The 19,632-nt window shown below is 34.6% G+C and overlaps 1 protein-coding gene across 3 annotated transcripts; it reads right to left on the reverse strand.

Annotated features, from left to right (window-relative positions):
* Positions 1-4,614: 4,614 nt before the first annotated feature.
* Positions 4,615-17,510, reverse strand: LOC18430851 (homeobox protein knotted-1-like 6). Of its 3 annotated transcripts, none has more exons than XR_016052258.1 (5): positions 17,075-17,510; positions 16,371-16,496; positions 16,104-16,239; positions 4,994-5,634; positions 4,615-4,863 (listed from the first exon to the last, which is right to left on the reverse strand). XR_016052258.1 is itself a non-coding variant. In XM_006840991.4 (5 exons), exons 1-5 carry the CDS (start codon positions 17,402-17,404, stop codon positions 4,705-4,707), a joined length of 990 nt encoding a protein of 329 aa, XP_006841054.1. In that variant the 5' UTR covers positions 17,405-17,510; the 3' UTR covers positions 4,615-4,704. The 3 variants fall into 3 exon arrangements, 2 of the variants coding, with proteins under 2 accessions (XP_006841054.1, XP_020520876.1); XM_006840991.4 differs by having other exon boundaries at positions 5,396-5,634; XM_020665217.2 differs by having other exon boundaries at positions 5,342-5,634.
* Positions 17,511-19,632: the final 2,122 nt, after the last annotated feature.

Genomic DNA, 19,632 nt, shown 5'->3' on the forward strand with positions numbered 1-19,632 from the left:
TTTAAAAGTTGATTACTAAATCTAATGGACTTAAAAAACATAACATTTATTACATACAAACCTACAATATAGTTGGGTAAAACCACAATAAAAAATTATATTTTCCTTCTACTGCGCAATTAAAGCATAAAGTCTCTATATTTATGTGTAATACATATCCCCCTTTAAAATCTATGATTAAACAATATATCTAACTCAGTTCATTCATTTTGATTTTTTTGGGATAAGTTTTACACAAGCTGAGTAGGTAGCCCAACGCAATGGCAACACAAAAATAACATATTATACTGCTATAAAATTAATTAAAAACAAAATGACAATATAGTTTAAAAAAACCGTAATAAAGACCTTCTATTTTACGACTTCTCAGTTATCCAACACACATGCCCATAAACTCTTGATTTGAACTCCTTTAAAATAAATTAGGATATTTTCTCCACATGGGATAAGTTTAATACAAGCTGAACAGGTAGCTCAGCACAATGTCAATACAAAAATGACACATTATGTTGCTATAAAATTAATTAAGATTATTTACCTTTTATATAAGGTGGTCATAATTCTTTACAACCGTTTGATGTGAAATTTAGATTAGATGTGTCACAAAGTTTGAGAAAATTTCTTTTGAAGTTTGAGCTTGGTAAATAGAATAATTGCAGCCACCTAATTTCACATCCAATGGTCACATCCAATGGTCAGGAATAATGGTCAAAAGTAAATGGTCTTATTCTATACTTTTCCGTGATAATGTAATCTAACAATACCATAATAAAGAACATCCAATTTACAACTTCTAATCTATCCAACACACATCCCCCTATGAACTCTATAATAAAACAATATGTCCAATTTATATAAACTTTGCATTCACTTTAATTTCTTTAAAATAAATTTCATACAAGTTAAGGGGGCAACAAAATATATGCCACAAAAATAATGACACACTGCACTAGTCTAGGAAGTAGTTTACTTGAGATTAAAACTACTTTAAAATAGTTTTAACACAAATTGAGCGGGTAGCACGACATAGTACCACCACGAAAATGACAAGTTGCATTGTCCTAAGCAATAATTTACTTATTATTGATTTAAAAATCTGCATTTTAGTAGAAATTGTATTAAAAAGCTATATAGTGTTGACTGACTAATTCATTAATGTAGGATAGTCATAAATTACTTTAAAGAATCCAATAATATAAATTTCGTACAAGTTAAGGGGGCAATAAAACATAGCGCCACAAAAAAAAAAAGATGCACTACTTTGCTCTAGGGAGTAGTTTACGTGAGATTAGTACTACTTTAAAATATTTTTAACACAAATTGAGCGAGTAGCATGATATAGTGCCAAATTAGAAGGCTTCTAATGAGGGTGTGGTTTACTTAAGGTTTAAACCTTCAACAATCAAAGTAAGTTGTACCATCAAATTTTATCATAAGATGTAATTTTAACGTAAAAAAATATAGGATGTCCTGAGAATCTATTTTTATTTCTAATTATAAAAAAATTTACTCAAAAAATGATTCAAATCAGGTAGATCTATAAACACATGAAAATATTGAAAATAGATGGTCTAAATAATTTGTTGCAAGAATGCACTATTTTTTAGACTCGAAATCTTTTTCTTTTCTTTTTTTTTCATATTCATACATCTCGATGTGGAAATCATCAATTAGAGGGTTTTCTAACTTCAAAAGAGTCTTTTACCATAGATTTTAAAAGTGCACCTCAATTCTACATTTTAAGGTTGCAACCTTATATAAAAAATTTTCTTTTAAATAAATTATAATTTTATTTGTTAATTTTAAGTAAAATAAAACTTAGAATAATACAATTCATTATGCTTCCGGTGTTGATTTATTGTGTTGCCAGCTCAATTTGTGTGATGAGTTGGTGTCAACCACAAGTGGTACTAAAAACACCAAAGGGAAGGTAATAACATAATTTTTTTACTATAAGAACATGTAAGAACAATGCATGTAACTTATATTGAATCATAACAAACCTAACTTAGTAACTTTATAATTTGACTGATAAGTTGTTATTATACTTATAAAAAAATAATAATAGATTAAGATTCAAAGTTGACATTCAATTGATAATAATATTAAGTAAATAAATTGCTGCTTAGAACAGTAATACATATCATTTTTGTGGTGGCACTGTTAGGCTTATGTGGCCTTTAAAAGCCTTATGAATGATTGTAATAAAATATTTAATATAGTGGAATATAAACTCAGTAGGAGTGTGGTCCCTCGTGGACCATACTAAGCAAACGATGTTTGCTGATACATGACTGTGCTTGACGGTCTAGGCCAGTCGGTTGGGAAAAACCCATGTTACCTAGGCATAGAGTATAAATAGCTAAGGGTTCTAATGGATCATCCCTTGATGAAGTCGGAGTATGCCCGGATAAGTGAGTCAAAGGACTGTGTGACCCTTGTGTGTGATGGTGGCCTTCAGAGATAGGGGCTAAAATCTCATCCATGTATCATCACACAGCATGCATATTGATAGACCATTTCGAGAAAGCAAAGCGTATGCATGTGTGAGAGATACCCATATGCGTCATAGAAGTTGTGGTCGCATCAAGTCTAGGTGACATTGGCTCGTCTCTAGGGGAGGACCTGAAATCCACATACTAGGAGTGCTACCCCTTGGCTCATCTGCCAAACTTTGGTGAACCACTAATGAGCCTCTGCATGGATTGTGGGTCATGTGAAACACTGGGTCAGTCTGATAAAGTAAGTGTGGTCTGTAGTGCACAGTTGAAGGTGAAATGCTCCCTGATTGTTAATTCCTAAGACATATGGATCATTTTCTCATCATATAAGTTTAATTATGTTTGTTATATGATAAATATTATTTTAGAATTATTATTTGAATTTTTATAAATCTCTAGATATATTTTATTTATATGGTTGGAATATATTGATTAAATATTGGCTAGATATTGATTTGATATATTTTGAAAGATTTTGTGGAAGTATGAGAAGGTTTGTATTATTTTATGGTATACACAATATTTTGATTGGATTTAATTTATTTAATTTATATTGATAGGAAAGTAGTTTTAAAAAGGGGGATAATGGTTCATGAATCTTCTATAAAGTTGATGACTCATCTATGGAATGGATGACTCAGATCTCTCACCCATAAGTCACTATTAATCAACAGTCCATGTTCAGTCTCACTGAAGAGACAAACTATGAAAAACCCTAGACCTAATTTTTTTTATAAATAGAGGACATCCCCTCCTCTATTCTCTACACTCTCTAGCCTCTTCTCTCTCCTAACCCATGGAGGGGACATACCCCAATCCAAAGATATCTCTCATCTTGATTAAACCTAAAGGTTGGGTAGTAGAGGATAAGCTCAACTAGGTTTTTGGAAGTTTAAACCTAGGTTCAAAGATTTGTGATAAAAAAGGGGAGTTTATAGTTCCATAAAAAAGTTTGGCATAAAATTACTTTTTCAATTGAGTTTGAAGCTAAGTCGTCGATCCCGCACCATCAGATGGTGGTGATTCGATATGAGATGTAATAAGCTCGAATAACGTAATCTCGGGCACTCTCAAACATAAGAAGTAGCATCAAGATTTTTAAGATCTTGGATTTGTTAGTTTTATTTTATGTGAAGCTAAAATTATTGTAATAAAACTATTTGTTGTGATTTTTGCCAAAAGAAAAAAAAAAATAGATGAAAAAAAAATAATAAAATACATATCCCCCGACAATATCACATTAGTATTTCGGGCACTACGGTACGTTACTCGTACAACTTGTGTTATCATTTAAAAAAAAGAAATAATCTTAACAAAATCACTGCTTCAAGCAATGTAAAGCGTCACTTTTGTGATGCCACAACTTGGTATTGATTTAAAAACCTATATTTTAGTAGAAATCGTATTGAATAGCTATATACTATTGACCGATTAATTCATTAAGGGCAGATAGTCAGAAGTTACTTTAAAAGATCCTATACTACTCTTATTAATTTTCATAGATAGAAAATTATTAATTTTCATAGATAGAAAATGCTAATCCTCAAAATTCTATTAATTTACTTTTCACAGTTTTTTTTTAACCTGAAAAAAAAAATTAAAATAAAACCATAAAATACAATTCGAAATAGAAAAGACATAATTAGACAGAAAAACTTAGATTGATATTACAATTGCAAAATATACATATAATTACATATAGACGACTTATAGAGAGAAAACAAGTATTTAGCAATTAAATAAATAACATGTTCAAAATATAGTAAGAGAAAGAAAAAAATACGATTAAAAAATTAACAAATATATTTAATTCATATCACATGAGAAGCACGTGCACTGTCAGTATATTTATAATTTATATATTTTTTGGTTACATATATTCATAAATTATAACCCCCGAACCTTGAATCACTCATTCTGGAGACAAGTTGAAATTTCCTGATAGGATTCCCTCAGTCCCCCAAAATTATAATTTGAATTTGAAAGCCACATGTGGGCCTGTTTGGTCGGTATAATTCAAGCTTGATAAGTTGATAGTTCCCGCCCCGGGGTTGGGAGTAGAGAGTTGCATAAACCTAAAAAATAGCAGCAGAGATAACAGGCAGGCAAAAAGTGAAACTAGAATTTTCTGATCATTTTTGATTGATTGGGTTACTACCATGTCCAAGTGAATATACAGAGAGAGAGAGTGAGAGTGAGGGACTCAGTGATCAACATAGAAGGGAGCAGAGAGAGTGTCCATAACAGCAAACTGCATATTCTCAGATGGTTTCCAATGGCGCTTTCGCTGATTTATGAACCAATTGTTAATCTGCTTCTGATCGAGCCCTGTCGACTCCGCCAAAGCTATCTTATCAGATTCCTGCACATTACACAACAAAAGTGAGCAATACAAAAAACAGATTCACTTTCATAAGACAATGAGTCGCTTTCCAAAAAACCTATGAGAAAACTTAAAATTTCTTTCAAACTGTCGCTTGCTTTCATCTTACATCAAATCTTTTCTGTTTTTCTTTGTAGCAGTAAATCTTATCTCCCCTCTGCCCGCACGAGGGAGAGAGCCCTTTGTCTGCTTGTGCGTAGGGCTGGTAATGGGCTGGGCCGGGTCAGTGTGGCCCTAAAAAATAAGGCGGCTGCACCACATACTGTGGCTTGAGGCCCGGCCCAGGACTGGACAAACCCGTTTGCCACATTATTTATACGTGAGAAGGGAGAAGGGGGTAGGCCTTTTGTGAAAAAGAGCAATTTGAAAAATGATTCAGTTTTGTCATTTGAAATTGACTAGAAAGATCCAAAACATTTGGAATATGGCGCCAACTTTTGCATCATAAAAGCTGAACCTTTTCCGAGTGAGAGAAAAAGGATAAGGAAATGAAGTTCAAAGAATCCTCGACCGTAGGATATGGCCATTTGTAGTGGATATTCCACCAGTCCAATAAGGTTTGCCTAGCTTCTTTGGGCAGCTTCCCTTTCTTCTTCTTCTTCGAAAACTCTTGCTTGAGACTGCTCAAATACCCACTGTATTTCCTCAGAAGCTTGTCTTTCAGCTCCCTATCCTCTCCCCTTGACCGCGTCTCCTGTAAATCAATCTCCCCACCGCTCAATTCATCATCAGATGATCCAGCTAGTTCGTCTACAGGGATCCAAAAATTAAGAAACCAAGAAGGCAAACTTAGGGAACAGATGAAGGAGAATTAAAATAATACATAGAGAAAACGAGGAAAAAGAAAATGAATGGTAAAAAGCTTGAATAAAAATATTCATCATTATCATCGTCCAAGCATTATTCCAACCATTAGAATAGAGAAAAAATTTCTATGTAGATAAATTAAAGGAAAAGTTCCTATAAGGTTGCAACCTTAAACTATAGAATTAAATTGCACCACAAAAATCCATCATAAAAAGCTATTCTTTATATTGGAAAAATATTGGAAAACCGTCTAATTGATCATCTCGATATCGAGATGTATGGATATGAAAAACAAAAGATTTTAATGTCCCAAAAATTATACATCTTTCAACATGTTATCTAGAAGTCCATTTTCAAGATTTTCATATGTTTATAGATCTACTTCATTTGAATTATTTTTAAAATTTAAAATTATATAATTAAAAATGAAAATAGATTCCTAAGCCATCCTAAGAATTTTTGATGAAAAATTACTGCCTTGTGATAAAATTTAAAGGTGCACCTTATTTCGTTCGTTTACAAATTGCAACCTTACGTAGACCGCACCCCAAATTAAAAATCGACCCAAAATGAAATAAAATGACCGACATAGCCAGAGTAAGTACAAAAAAGAAGATAACCAATAATAGAGGGGTGCGGTTTGTATAGAGCCTAAGCTCTAAACAATCAAAATAGACCCTACCTTCAAATGGTGTCGAGAAATGTGGTCTTGATACTGAAAAATCTGTGATAGCCTAAAAATATAATTTCATATTTATTTACAAATTTTAAAGTCTCAAAAATAGTATAGTTCAACATATCTACAAAAACATGGAAGTCTTGAAAATTGACAGTCCAAAAATGAGTTACAAAATATACTATTTCCAAGACTTGAAATCCATTTTTTTTTTTTGTTCATGCATCTTGATGTCGAGAGATGATCAATTTGAGAATATTTGAGCATCAAAACAACCTCCTCTAGTGAAAATTTTGAGGTAAGCACTATTTTGATTGTCTAGAGCCTCAACTCTATTTAAACTTTTCCCATAATAGAGTTAAACACATGACTTGAAACCAAATTCATGGGAGTTGTAATTTACTATTTGGTGCCATTCAAAGAATGAGACATGCGGCAGCACATGCTTTAACAATTTGTACTCTCGGCAAAATGGCATGAGAAATAAACAAGGAAATTTAGATAGAAATTACAAAAACAAGCAAAGGTACACACGACTTAAAATCAACAAAAACGGAATCCTCTCTATAACATAAAAGGGAATGTATGTCATAGCCATACACCATGACTGCATGTCATCTGTACCATCATTACAGTTAATCATACATGGCATGAAAAACCCCTCTCATCCATGCATGAACGCACAACATACACATATGAGATGTATAAACACATGCATGCATACATTCAAAATACATATACACATGCAATGCATGTGACTTTCGGTCGACACCCTAAAACTTGGGTCGCGACCCTAAAACTTCGGTCGCGACGAAATTTCCGGGAATTTCCCTTTCGAATTGGAAATTAAAAAAAAAAAAAAAAAAAAGAAAAAAGAAAAGGGGACGAATAAATTGTACACCGGACCAACAGGGGTAAACCCCAATAGGAACGTGACACGTGGATAGTCAGAGCATACGACACTTTACACGTCATTTCGATTTGACGCTCGCCGTCAAGCTAAACGGTGACCCGAAGTAAAGGGGTCATCACCGTCAAACTCTCCGTTTGTCCCCATTGTCCGTACGAACGTCAAATCACGGCGGCGTTCGGCCAGCTATTATCTGAGCTCGCGAGTGAGACTGCAGTTAAAATCCAGTGAAAATATCGTTCTCGAGAAAATAAAAATAAAAAAAGAAAAAAGAATTAAAGAAATTTAAAAGTGAAAAACCTTAAATCGTGTGGTATAAGCAGTAAACAGAAGTGGGCAGGCCCAAGGACCCGGGCGATCGACACGTGTCGCCACGTCAAATCGTGAGGTAGAGAGAGAAAGACGGTCTCCCTCTCTCTGACACGGCCTCGCTTCGAAGGCGCAGAGGCAGGCGGAGTGAGTGAGTTAATAAAGCTGCCGCAGCGAAAAGAGCGGGAGTTCCTGTATTTAATGAACTAATTAATTCTTCCAATAATACCCCTACACACTACTTGACATTTCTACCATACCCACATAAAAGGTTTTCCATCTTTTACGCCTTTGGCATTACTTTCGTGTCGCTTCTTTTTTCATACCAATCAAATGGCTATCTTTTTTTTAAAAATAAATAAATGCTTTTTTAAGGTAAATGCTTCCTTTCTGAGAGGAAACTGCCCCATACAAAAAAAGACAATCAAATACTCAGCATGCAAATACTGGTTTTGCAACGATTTTAGACGTAGGTTAATTTCCCCAATTAGGGTAACACTGTGGGTGAGGCAATGAAAGATAATGGCTAGCTAGCATATCCACCCAAGTGCTCCATAATGGTGGCAATGGCCGGGCTTGGGCGTCCCCAGCTTTGGCCCTGCCTGGCACTTATCCCCATAAACAAAAGGAGTCGGGCCAAACAAGGCCCCGCATTAACCGTAACCAGCCTCAGGCCGCAAGAAGTTGCCCATGCCCTACTCTTTTAAAGGCCCAGTCTGGTCCGGTCCATTGCCAGCCCTAGTGCTTGAGTGGGCAGAGCCAGAAAAAGGGTTACGTGGGTAACTGGAAATATGGTGGTTTATCATGTTCCACAACAATGCATGCATTGTCCTTTATTAAAGCTCTCCATTTGATGGTAATATCAACAATGGAGTAAATGGGAAAAAGACAACAAACCAAAATTAAATGCTGAACACACATTTGTTGTGTGAGATAGTAGTACTCGGGAAAGAAATCTTGCCCAGGTGAAATCTAAACAAGGAAATGGTACCAAGAAAAGCTACAAGTCAAGAAGCATTTCACCAAAAGCTACAGTCAAGAAGCAATTCACCAATCAGCATGACAGTACAATGAGATACACTTACCATACCAGCAATTCCAAATATTAGCTATGCAGGGGTAAAGAGCAAACCGGAGAACATGACATCTGCAAACAGTAAGTTACATGTAGCTTCAAAGCAGTTAAGAACATTGATATTGATTTTGAGTGGACACATATGGATCTGAGCTAACAGATGATCCATTTCAACCATCTGTTGCCTACACACTTGCTTGCATTTTTAGCACACAGGTAGTATGCTATGCGTACAATGTAGTATGCTGCATTTGCCGAATACAATATCAACCTCTGAAAGTAACAAAATCAAAACAAGGAAGCGCGGGAAACCTCAAAACTTCAATGGAAGAGGTAACCCCTCGTCCCAACTCTCAAGAGCAGGCGCAAACAATGGACCGAATCCTCTGATCCATTGCCTATCCTGAACAATGCCACTCACAAAAAAAGCTTAAATCGATTGCTATAACCTAAAATCCATAATTGCTTGTGCGCGGTTTATGTACAGCTCTACCTTAAAAAAGAAAAGAAAGGAGCACCTCCAAATCTAAAATGCTATTGTGATGTAAAAAACTCTTGCAATTGGCTAAATATCTGTTTCCACCCCTAATAACGAAACATAAAGCTCCAAAAATGGCGTAGATTCAGATCTATAAATACATAAAAATCTTAAAAATAGATAATCCAGATAGTATTCCACAAGATGCACTATAACTTGAAATCCTGTTCTTTTTCATATTCATACATCCCAAAAATTAGATTGAAGCATAGAGTATACCTAGCTTTCTCACTTGGCGAGCACATCCGATTGTAAGAAATTGCGAACATTGACATGGGACGGATAATCAATGGTTCGAAGACGCCCGTGGCCATCCCTTTTTCGTTCCCTTAGTGCCACGGGAAAAAAAAAGCTCACAGCAACAATAACTGAGATACCTCCAGAATCCTACTGAGACTTCTTTTGTTGAACAAGCAAAGCCACACATCTTTGGATTGTTTCTTGCAAAAATTCAATGCTATTCTCTCCTGTAAGAGATCAAGAATCCAGAAAACAGAGAAAACCGTTCTTCCAAAGCATTGTAGCAGCTATAGCCATGCGAGTTTCATAGGAATGGAGTAGTCACAATCATGGCTAGCATCTGTAGCCAATAGTTACTCGTACTACTTATTGCACTCGCTATAGTCCATGTTTCGGTATCAAAACTACAAACAGATATTGGTCCGTCTTCGGAATCGTAGCTACCAAGACTTCCTTTAGCTACCTATAGCTACCTATACTTCCTTTAGCTACCTAGAGCTACTAGCTCCATGGTACCAAAAATGTATCAGGGCTTTTCAGAAGATCCTAAGGTCTTATACCCCAAACAGATTGAGCATGAGTGTCTCTTTGGGAACAAGATAAGCACTTGAAACATTGACCAAACAATAAATTAGAATCTGCAATGTATGCCTTTGTTTTTTGAGGGGAGCTTCTTTTCTGGCCCTTTTCTTGCAATGAGCTGAAAATCTATTTCCACCCCTAATAACAAAACATAAAGCTCCAAAATGGCATAGATTCAGTTCTATAAATGTTTAAAAATTCTTAAAAATAGATGATCCAAATAATATTCCACAAGATGCACTATGACTTGAAATCCTTTTCTTTTTCATATTCACACATCTCCAAAAGTCAAGATGATCAATTGGAGCCTGTTCCAATATCAAAGCAACCTTTTCCAATTGAGTTTTTGAAGTGGAGCTCACTCCAAGAGTATAAAGTTGGCACCTTATATAAACTTTTTCCCACGCAAAATTAGCACCCAACCACAAAATCTAAACCTTTTCTCCTATGCTAAAATCTTCTATAAAACCTAGATATTCGATGATTTCATAGTACCACATTTCATCACACCTGTATATACATAATCCCAACGAAATATATAAATAGATTTTTTGTGATGAGACTTCACCTTCTTTCTGGCACCATGCACCTCGCTCCCCATAAACAAAGTTCACAACCACTCAATCGGTCAAATGTGAAATTGGATGGTTGGGGTGCGCCATTTATCCACACAACATCTAAGGAAACATATCTCCAACTACGAGCACAATCAATGGTACACCCATAGCCACCCGATTTCACATATTAAGGTCAGAGATGTGATTGTGACCTTTCACAGCAAAGACAAAGGGCCTTATTGCACATTTTTGCAAGTATGAATTTGTATCTAAAACCATATGCTAGCAAATCACATGCAAGACTGTTGACAAATATCCATCTTGAAATAACTATGTTTGTGTGAACCAACCTCTTGTCAAAAGACAAGTAAATGATGTATATGCATACATGTCTTCACCCCTGACGTACATATGCACAAACTTAAACATACATCTATCCCTAAACTTGCATTTATGTGATGTTGACTGAAAGCAAACATTGGCAGACACATCTATAAATACCAGTGTTTTAAAACTCACTAAGTCCAAGTGATGTGAGTTACTTAGACCAGGCAGGATGCCAGGTCTGAGAGAAAACCTCAGAAGCCAATCAAATCTAACCAATACCCCAGTTCGTCATTGTTTTGTTTTGAAGACTTGGCTTACTCCAATTATGAGTCCACAAGAAGTTTTACAACCTATTTCAGTGTCAAGGGTCAGTACAACTAACTTTGGTAACATTTTTCACAATCCGATCTCACTGAACTCCTACTGAAATGGAAAATTTTACTCCAACTACAATGCTAGTTACTATCTGTTAATACTCCACCAAGCAATGGGAGATAACTTTGGTAGGAACATATGGATGCAATATGGTTGTTGGCTGATATGAGAAAACCCTAATCATCCCATCTTATTAAAATTACATTTTCTTTTCCATTCTATGAGAACATATCATATGTCTTACTTGACGAAGGAACTTTACTATCATCTTATCAAAATTACACTTTCTTTTCCATTCTATGAGAACATATCATGTCTTATTTAGCGAAGGAACTTTACAATAGTTCCTGCGAAACCTAAGTGAATGTCATATTTACCCAAAAAAAGTGAAGGTCACATTGTGATAGAAATGTAGCCAAAAAAGCATCATGAGAACCTGTAATAACATTGACCATTAAAGTCTCACTATGAACTCAACCGTACAAAATATCTGGCACATGACGAATCCAACATTCGACACTAGTGATTTTTGTGCCATTCTAGAAAGAACATCCCAAAACCAATGATAATCCTCTTAGGTAGTCCAATTCATGAAGTTAAGATCAGCACACTTACGGCTTCATGAACTTATGGTACCTTATACTATCTACATTTATCACGATTGAATCATGACAGACACATAATGTAAATTTAAATCACGCAGACCTTATTAGCGAACATCAAACTGTCACTTATTTTCACGGTCTTTTCTACAGCTGAATGGAATAAAATATAAACGAACGTTTAAAATTTCCACTTTTCAAAAGCCAGGATTACAAATAAAGCCACTCCAAACAATACAATCATGTCACAATGATTAGAAAAAGTTTCAGAAGAATTTCAATTACTTAATCGCATTATAATTATGGACATACTTTTTGAAATTTTATTTATATACATGTTGAGACAATATATTAGTACAAGCAGTTATGGGCAAAGGGAACCCTGGCCAGGTTATAAAAATGCTAATCCGACAATTTAGTTAGCAGGGATGGGCGTGGGGTACTAAATTAAGGAGATAAGAACTCGCTGTCTTGATTACCTATAATTAGAGTGTTTTGAATAAAATTCCATATTTACATATAGAAAAAAATAGACAATCACTCAAAAAAACAATATTCAAGACCTAGTAAGCTCACAAAGGCTTTACTGCAAGACTGCTCCACAGTCCAATTTATGATTCAATGCAATTTTTTTTGGGTGAGTAAGATTCATTGCAATTACTACACAAAAGGAGCTCTTATCAGAAAATGAAGAAATGCTGCCAATTATAATTGACATGCTAGAGCAAGAACAAGGAAGAATCAAAATCACATGCTAGACCAAGAACAAGGAAGAATCAAAATCACTATATAAAAAACATAAGCCTCATTTTTAAAACCCCCAAATGTGAGAAAAATCAATTCTATCAAAAAAGTCATGACTAACATCAATACAATTCTAATTGCGAGAACTGTTCAGGACCATTCAATCACACGTTCATCATTCAATCACAAGTCAATCATCTAATATGATTTCCTCATGAAAAACATTAATCCATGGCTACTAATTAAATTTGACAATGAATGGCTCAAGGGAAAGCTTTTCATGAGTATTACATTGTATTTGAGATGCCGTTGGCACCATCTTAATGCATTCAAATCAATAGTTAACATTTTAGCACCTTTGTCATCAAAGAAGATAGATCCACTAAGTACTGCTTTTCACATTTGACTAAAGTACAACTTCTACAATACAGAAAACTTTTTTATGATACATTGAACATAAAAAAGATTGAATCCAATAGATCTAAAAACATTTATGAACGTATTTATTTATTAATTTATTGGATAGCACAAAGGAATATACAATGGGAAGCACATTTGGCTGGAAACAAAACTACATTGCAAGGAAATTGTTACATGAGGTTCCTAGAAATAAAATGTTTGCGTCAGCATAAATAGAAGACAATGCACCATTAGTAGAAAGCTAAGAAAATCACAGGAACTTCCAGATAAGAAAATCACAGGAACTTGCCAGATTTAGCCAGCTCCATAGCTTTGATGCTCAACGTAGCAACATAATGTACATTTCGAAAATTCTAACAAGCACAAAAAAATTTTCTATTTTGGAAAAATATGACAAGAAGTGAATCACAAGACAAAAACAATAACTGGAGTATTTTAAATTTTAATTAAATTACAAGTTAAGTTTTAATGGATTTTAAATATCATCCACTTGTATGATATACTATGTTGTCAATGTCCAAACTCTTTAAACAAAGGGTTTCAATCAAGTGAGACATGGCAGAGAAAAGTATAAACTATGGTGAACATTGAAGATTATTTTGCCTAGTTGCATTTTGATATGGCTAAATTGGAGAAATAAATCATTGCATACAAGAATAATGGAAACTGAGTATAATCAAGTAAATGTGATCCTTTATTGGTGGATTCTTAGAAAGAAAATTTTCCCACAATGTTTGAATCTTTTCTCTATTCATTTGCATCTGATTCTTTGGCTCTATCCGTCTTTTCAAAGACTATCATTGTTCATTCAAAAAATCAACACATATATGGATAACTAAGAAACGAAATCAATGAGAGGTCGACGAGCTGACATTGCCGCGGGTGTTGAGCATAATCAGGTTAAGATCATAAGACTACATGTTAAAAGGATTTCTGATATATATCGGGTATTTGCAGAGAACAATACATGATCAAACATAAGGCAATAGCAATGCAAATAATAGAAGTGGAAAATTTGGATGTTAAAATTCACAAGGGGAAAGAAAAATTAAAGGAATATGACAAGGCGGCTCCCTCGTGAACACACACAAGCATTGAACAAACCTTGGACAATGAAAGCGAAAAGTTTGAATCGATCAAAAAGGTTATAATTTTTAAGGATGATAAAGAATTAAATTACCCCAAATTGAGTCCTTAAATGGTTGACTTATTGTCATGGAGAGAAAACATAAAGATCATAAAAGACCACCATTAATTCATTGGCATCCTAAAAATGGTAGTGAGCATTGAACCACATCAGTTAAAACTAGCAACTTGCCACTATTAACATCTAAGAATGTGTATTGTTCAGAAAATTACAAAAAAGAATATTTAAAGAAGACAAATAAGTTAATAGGACCAAAAGAAATGTATCACTGATCAAAGAAAATTAAGATACCTTGTAAGCTGAGAATGTGAGGTTTCTCGCACAAATTCTATCTCCCATCTCAAAATGATAAGTAAAAATTAATGAAACAAAGGCAACCAGATACAGGAATAATACACAAAACTCATCAGCCAAAATTATCATATTTTTCGGCTCTTTTCTAATATCAAAAGTAGGGCATTATACAATTACCTAAAATCTACAACCAAAAATAAAGAAAAGCCTCCCAGTTCCAATATTTATAAGTGAAATGCCTAAACCCAATTTCAAGATATAGAAACTTGAAAGTGGTGTGGATTTTTGACTCGTCGAAAAAGGGTTAGAGGGAAGTATTTTCTCTCTGGAAGGATGAACGAGAAGCTGATTCCCAATGCTTTAATGGGAGACAAAAACCAGCAACTTTTCTCAGACTTAACTGACCCACATTTCATCAAGTCCCGAGGACAGAGAGGCTTGTGCTACATCACTTTTATGGGTTTCACATAAAACACCCTTAGATTCCAAACTGAAAAACCCTAAAATTGGGCATAAGACATGGCTTCCATATTCATATTAAACACAGTAGTGCATATGACATTCTTTGCGCAATGCTAAAAACTACTTGAGAATAAATTATGTTTTCCCACGATCACAGACCCATGCACTTTGACAAGTGTTACCAATTTATAGTCTGTCTTACTTAAACGGGATTTCTAGATTCTGATTCATGTGGAAATAGGTTCTCTTTATTTGGCATAAAGAGTGAAAGACTTTAAGATAACAAATTGCTTCCCCTCATTCATATTTTATGTTTTAAATGTCCATAAATATAGCCATCTGTTTTTTAAATTGCGGGATGCGGTCTCAATGCAGTCAGTTGCATCGAAGGGCCGATGCAGCAATATAATGATGGATCTCTACTGATATTTTTAACAGGGAAAATTGGAAAGGGAGGTTCAGCAGATTGGACAACAAATAAAAAGATTTAACTGAAGAATGTAACTCTGTATTAGGAAGGAATTTGTAAATGCCTATTTAAGAAAGGGCACCTTGATATGGAAAAACCACACTCATATTTATTGTATTCTACAAAAGACTGTAATAGCAAGCCACAGTGAGAGAGAAATACATTCTCCAATAATCAACATTCCATGATGAAGCAAAGTTATTATTAACAAATTTCTTTCTCAAAAAATTACAAAATAATGAAGGCGGAAATATGGAAAAGCATATGTGCCTAGTCTAACCATACATGAAATTACAGGAACCCTAAACATTTCCCTTTCAATTGGCCAAACAAATACTATTGAGGGGTTAAAAAAAAAAAATCGAGAGAGAGAGAGAGACAAATGGGCTAATCCTTATTTATTCAGCCACCAAACCCAAGTCTAGAAAATACAAACTAGCTTTAAAATATGTTCAAAGTAATAAAGAAACACAAGGCGAACATTTAGATAAATTATCCAAATCATTTAAAATAAATTATCCAAAACATTTAAAGTAAGGTAGCCCTTGTGAAAAAACAGTAAAATTAACTAATACCAACAAATAAAATAGATTTTATATTATATAAAAGAAACATCAAGTTATCACTACTAATCAGAAGGAAAGAGAGATCGAGCGTTATCCATGAAAGGTTCAGAAAGCCTTGCCTGAAGCACAAGTCCTAGAAGACCCACTGCAAAGATTGTTAAGCTGCATCTCTATCTTGTTGAGAAATGTCGTGGCCTCATCAAAAGGCTTAGCAAGATCAGATTTATACTTCACCAGAACCTCACAGTAAGATTCCTTCACAAAACAAAACAAAAAACCATCAAAAAATTTAGCACCAGCAATCAAGAGAAAGTGAAAGAAAATTAAATTTAACAGAAAAATCACAAATAAAGCTCATCTTCTTTCTCTGAAGGAAAAAAGCTCACCATGAACTGGTCCAGCTCTGGATCAGCTCCTAAACACCCAGTTACTGAATTAGAATTACATGCATAGTTGTGATTTTCACGCCTGATCTCCTCCAACAGGTTAGCTATTTCTGGTGGTGCCCCAACCTGATATACAAAGAAGAACACCAAAAACAAAGGACACAAATTATTATTATTTCAATACCTACCAAAGGTACAGTTACAAACTGTATATATTACAGACTTCTAAGAAAAGTTAAAAAGCTTTATGTTATATATTAAGGAAAGAGCACAGCTCCTAACTAAATAAACCATAAATTAACTGAGATAATCATATGGAAAGAGAGTAACAATGGATATTAAGTTCAGTAAAATTATGCAATAATGTCTCTTCTTCTGCATTATTCCATGTGGATAGCGACACTTCATAATCTTACAGGAATTTCCTATGATTTCTCGAAAAGGATCACACGTAAACTTACTGCTGAACAAACCGTCCAAACAAGAGAGAGAATGACATCACACAGTAAACAAGTTAGGGGGAAGATCACTTGGTTAGAAAGAGAAAGAGATAGAGAGGGAAAGAGTACTTGGGTTCCAAAAGAAAAAGATCAACAGCTTACGATTCTAGAACAGTAACGTTATGAAGAGAGATCCATTAAAGGGCAAGAAAGAAGAAGAAAAATCAAGAGAGATAACTTTATGTAGTACACTTTCTTGTTCACCTTTTGGCATTCTATGTAAGCTTCAAGCAAGGTAGGATAGCGAGGGTGGGTCGCTATTTTCGCCTTAATGGAGGTGGCCACTTCCTGGCCGTAGACCTCCGAAATCGAATTCTCGCCTGTCGCCGGTGGAAGCTCAGCCAGTTGCTCCATGCCGCCACCGGCCGCAGCCCCACCACTGCCGCCAATCTTATCCCTGTTGAAAACATAGGAAGATAGATAATCTCCGGCGGCAGCAATTAGACTCTCAGGTGGCAACGAGGACCCCATGCCTGCTGAACCTTCTGCTGATGAGTAACCAATTGCAGAGTGAAGCCCATAGATTTCATCCATCTCCCTCTCTCTCACTCTCACTTGTCAACTTTTTATCAACAGATCAGAGGAGTGAGAAGAAGGGAGGGAATTGCCCATGAATGGTTTATCTCCTCTAGCCCCCACCTAGAGAGAGAGTGTGTTTTAGAGAGAGAAAGAGAGGTTTATGATGAGAGAGGGGGGGGGGGGGGGGAGATTGCACTGTTGGGCAATGGAGTTGATTTTTTGGGGGGGAATTTTGGGTAAATAATGGGTGGTTTTATTAATTTATTTTGTCTGCAACTTCATTGGGGGGTGTGATTTTGGCGTACAAACAAGAATGTTTATATGGGTTTTCGTAAAGAAGCCCCCCTGGTTTTTTCTTAGCTCATGCACATAATAATTGAGGACCTGACCCAAATGCCCTCGATCCTTCCAGAAAGTTACCATGTTGGACACCATTTAGTGCAGTTGACTATATTATATCAAAAAATCAGCATTTATTTATTTTTACTTTTTTTATATAGATAACACATTTTTGGTAGTAGGGTAATCTTATTTAAATATTTGTAGCTAATCTTATTTATACAAGTCCTTTTCATGGGTGCAGTTTGCAGTTTGTATAAAGCGTCAACTTTAATCAAAGTAATGGGCCTCTCAATTGCGCTGGAAGTTGTGGTTCTCAAACCATTATACCTGTCTAAAGATATATTTGTAACTTTTCTTCATAAAATTCAAAGTTCTAGAAAATATATGAGATACAGGTCCCTAAACTATTATGATGGTCTACGAATCCATCTCTGTCTCTAATTATAAAATTTAAAATTTTTTAAAAAATAAAAATTAAACATATTTTATTTAAAAGTTTTAAAAATTGATAGTATGAATAATATGTTACAAAATATACTACTTTCAGGATTTAAATTTTATTTATTTTTAACATATATAGATCTTGAGGTTGAGATGATTAAAATGAGAGTTTTTTAGCATTGTAATAGCCTTCTCTAGTAGATTTTGAAGTACACCTTACTTGAATAGTATAAGGTTGACACTTTATAGGCATTTTAATAGGGCGTTAATTATTTTTAAAAAATTACAAAGGGTATGTCATTTTTAGTCAGCTCCCAAGTTAGTACGCAAATACATAATGAGAGCGAGAGCAATAAATGCAAATCCCAACTCACTTCCCACCCCCTCCTGTCTCTCTCCCCCCAAACCCACTTCCTGTCTCTCTCTTCTCTATCGTGAAAATCTTGCTCCTTTAGTACCTTTCCCTTTTAGTTCCTTTTAGGTGAGTTTCAATCCAACCCGCTTTCGAAAAACAAAAATTGGAAAATCAAAAGCAAAATCGGTTCCAACCCAAATTGGAGAGCCGATATTCCATTGCCATTCAAGTTAAACATCTGGTTTTTGAGGGAAGAATACAAGCATGTTTTGTTAAGAAAAAGAAACGAAGAAAAGGGCAATGGAAATTGCTTTTTGAGCATGTTTCTTGACCGTTTGGTATGGAAAATCCGTGCTTCAAAGGCCAAAATTCTTTAGAATACACTATTCAATTTTTATTTTGAGAGATGCAAAAAGTTGAAAATATTTATAAAAGGTTGACACCTTAATTATTACGATTAAGGCGCATCTAAAAAATCCATAAAAAAAATGAATGCTATTTTTTATGTTGGTAAATCATCTAATTGATGATCTCGAGGTCGAGAAGTATGGATATAAAAATTAATAATTTCAAGTCCCAAAAATAGTACATTTTGTAATATAGTATTTGGACCATCCATTTTCGATATTTTCAAACTTTTATAGATTTGCTTGATTTGATCTATTTTTTGAGTCTAAACTTTTTTTATTAAAGATGAAAGTAGATTCTTGAGCCATCCAAAAAATTTAGATACTAAAATTGCACCTTATGATAAAGTTTAGAGGTGCGTCTTAGTTTTGATTATTTAAGGTTGCAAACTTATGCCAGCCTCACCCTCAAAAGATTCATGCCACTTTTCTCTTTAAATGATATAAATGAGAATAGTGTTTTCTTTAAAATATGATATTGGGGAATTTTCTGCTTGAAGTTATGATATCGTTGGCAAACAAGACCATCTTGCTTATCCCTTGTTGGTAAATCGGGATAACCCAAATCTCTACTTGATGCGGTCAGCACCCTACAACAATGATTCAAACACCCAACAAAATATATGTAATAACAATAATGTGTATTATATTTGGGAAAATCATATAAATAAGATAACCAAATAAAATGAAAAATCTCC

This window comes from Amborella trichopoda, chromosome 3 (assembly GCF_054954075.1).
Source record: "Amborella trichopoda isolate Santa Cruz 75 chromosome 3, AtrichopodaSantaCruz75HAP2 v2.0, whole genome shotgun sequence".
NCBI lineage: Eukaryota > Viridiplantae > Streptophyta > Magnoliopsida > Amborellales > Amborellaceae > Amborella > Amborella trichopoda.

Coding starts and splice junctions, on each gene's coding strand:
- LOC18430851 (XM_020665217.2), bottom strand. CDS start 17,404: ATGGATGAAATCTATGGGCTTCACTCTGCAATTGGTTACTCATCAGCA. Junction 16,497..17,074: donor CTTACATAGAATGCCAAAAG/GTGAACAAGAAA, acceptor TTTGTATATCAG/GTTGGGGCACCACCAGAAAT. Junction 4,864..5,341: donor TTTTCTCTCACTCGGAAAAG/GTTCAGCTTTTA, acceptor TGTAATGTGCAG/GAATCTGATAAGATAGCTTT.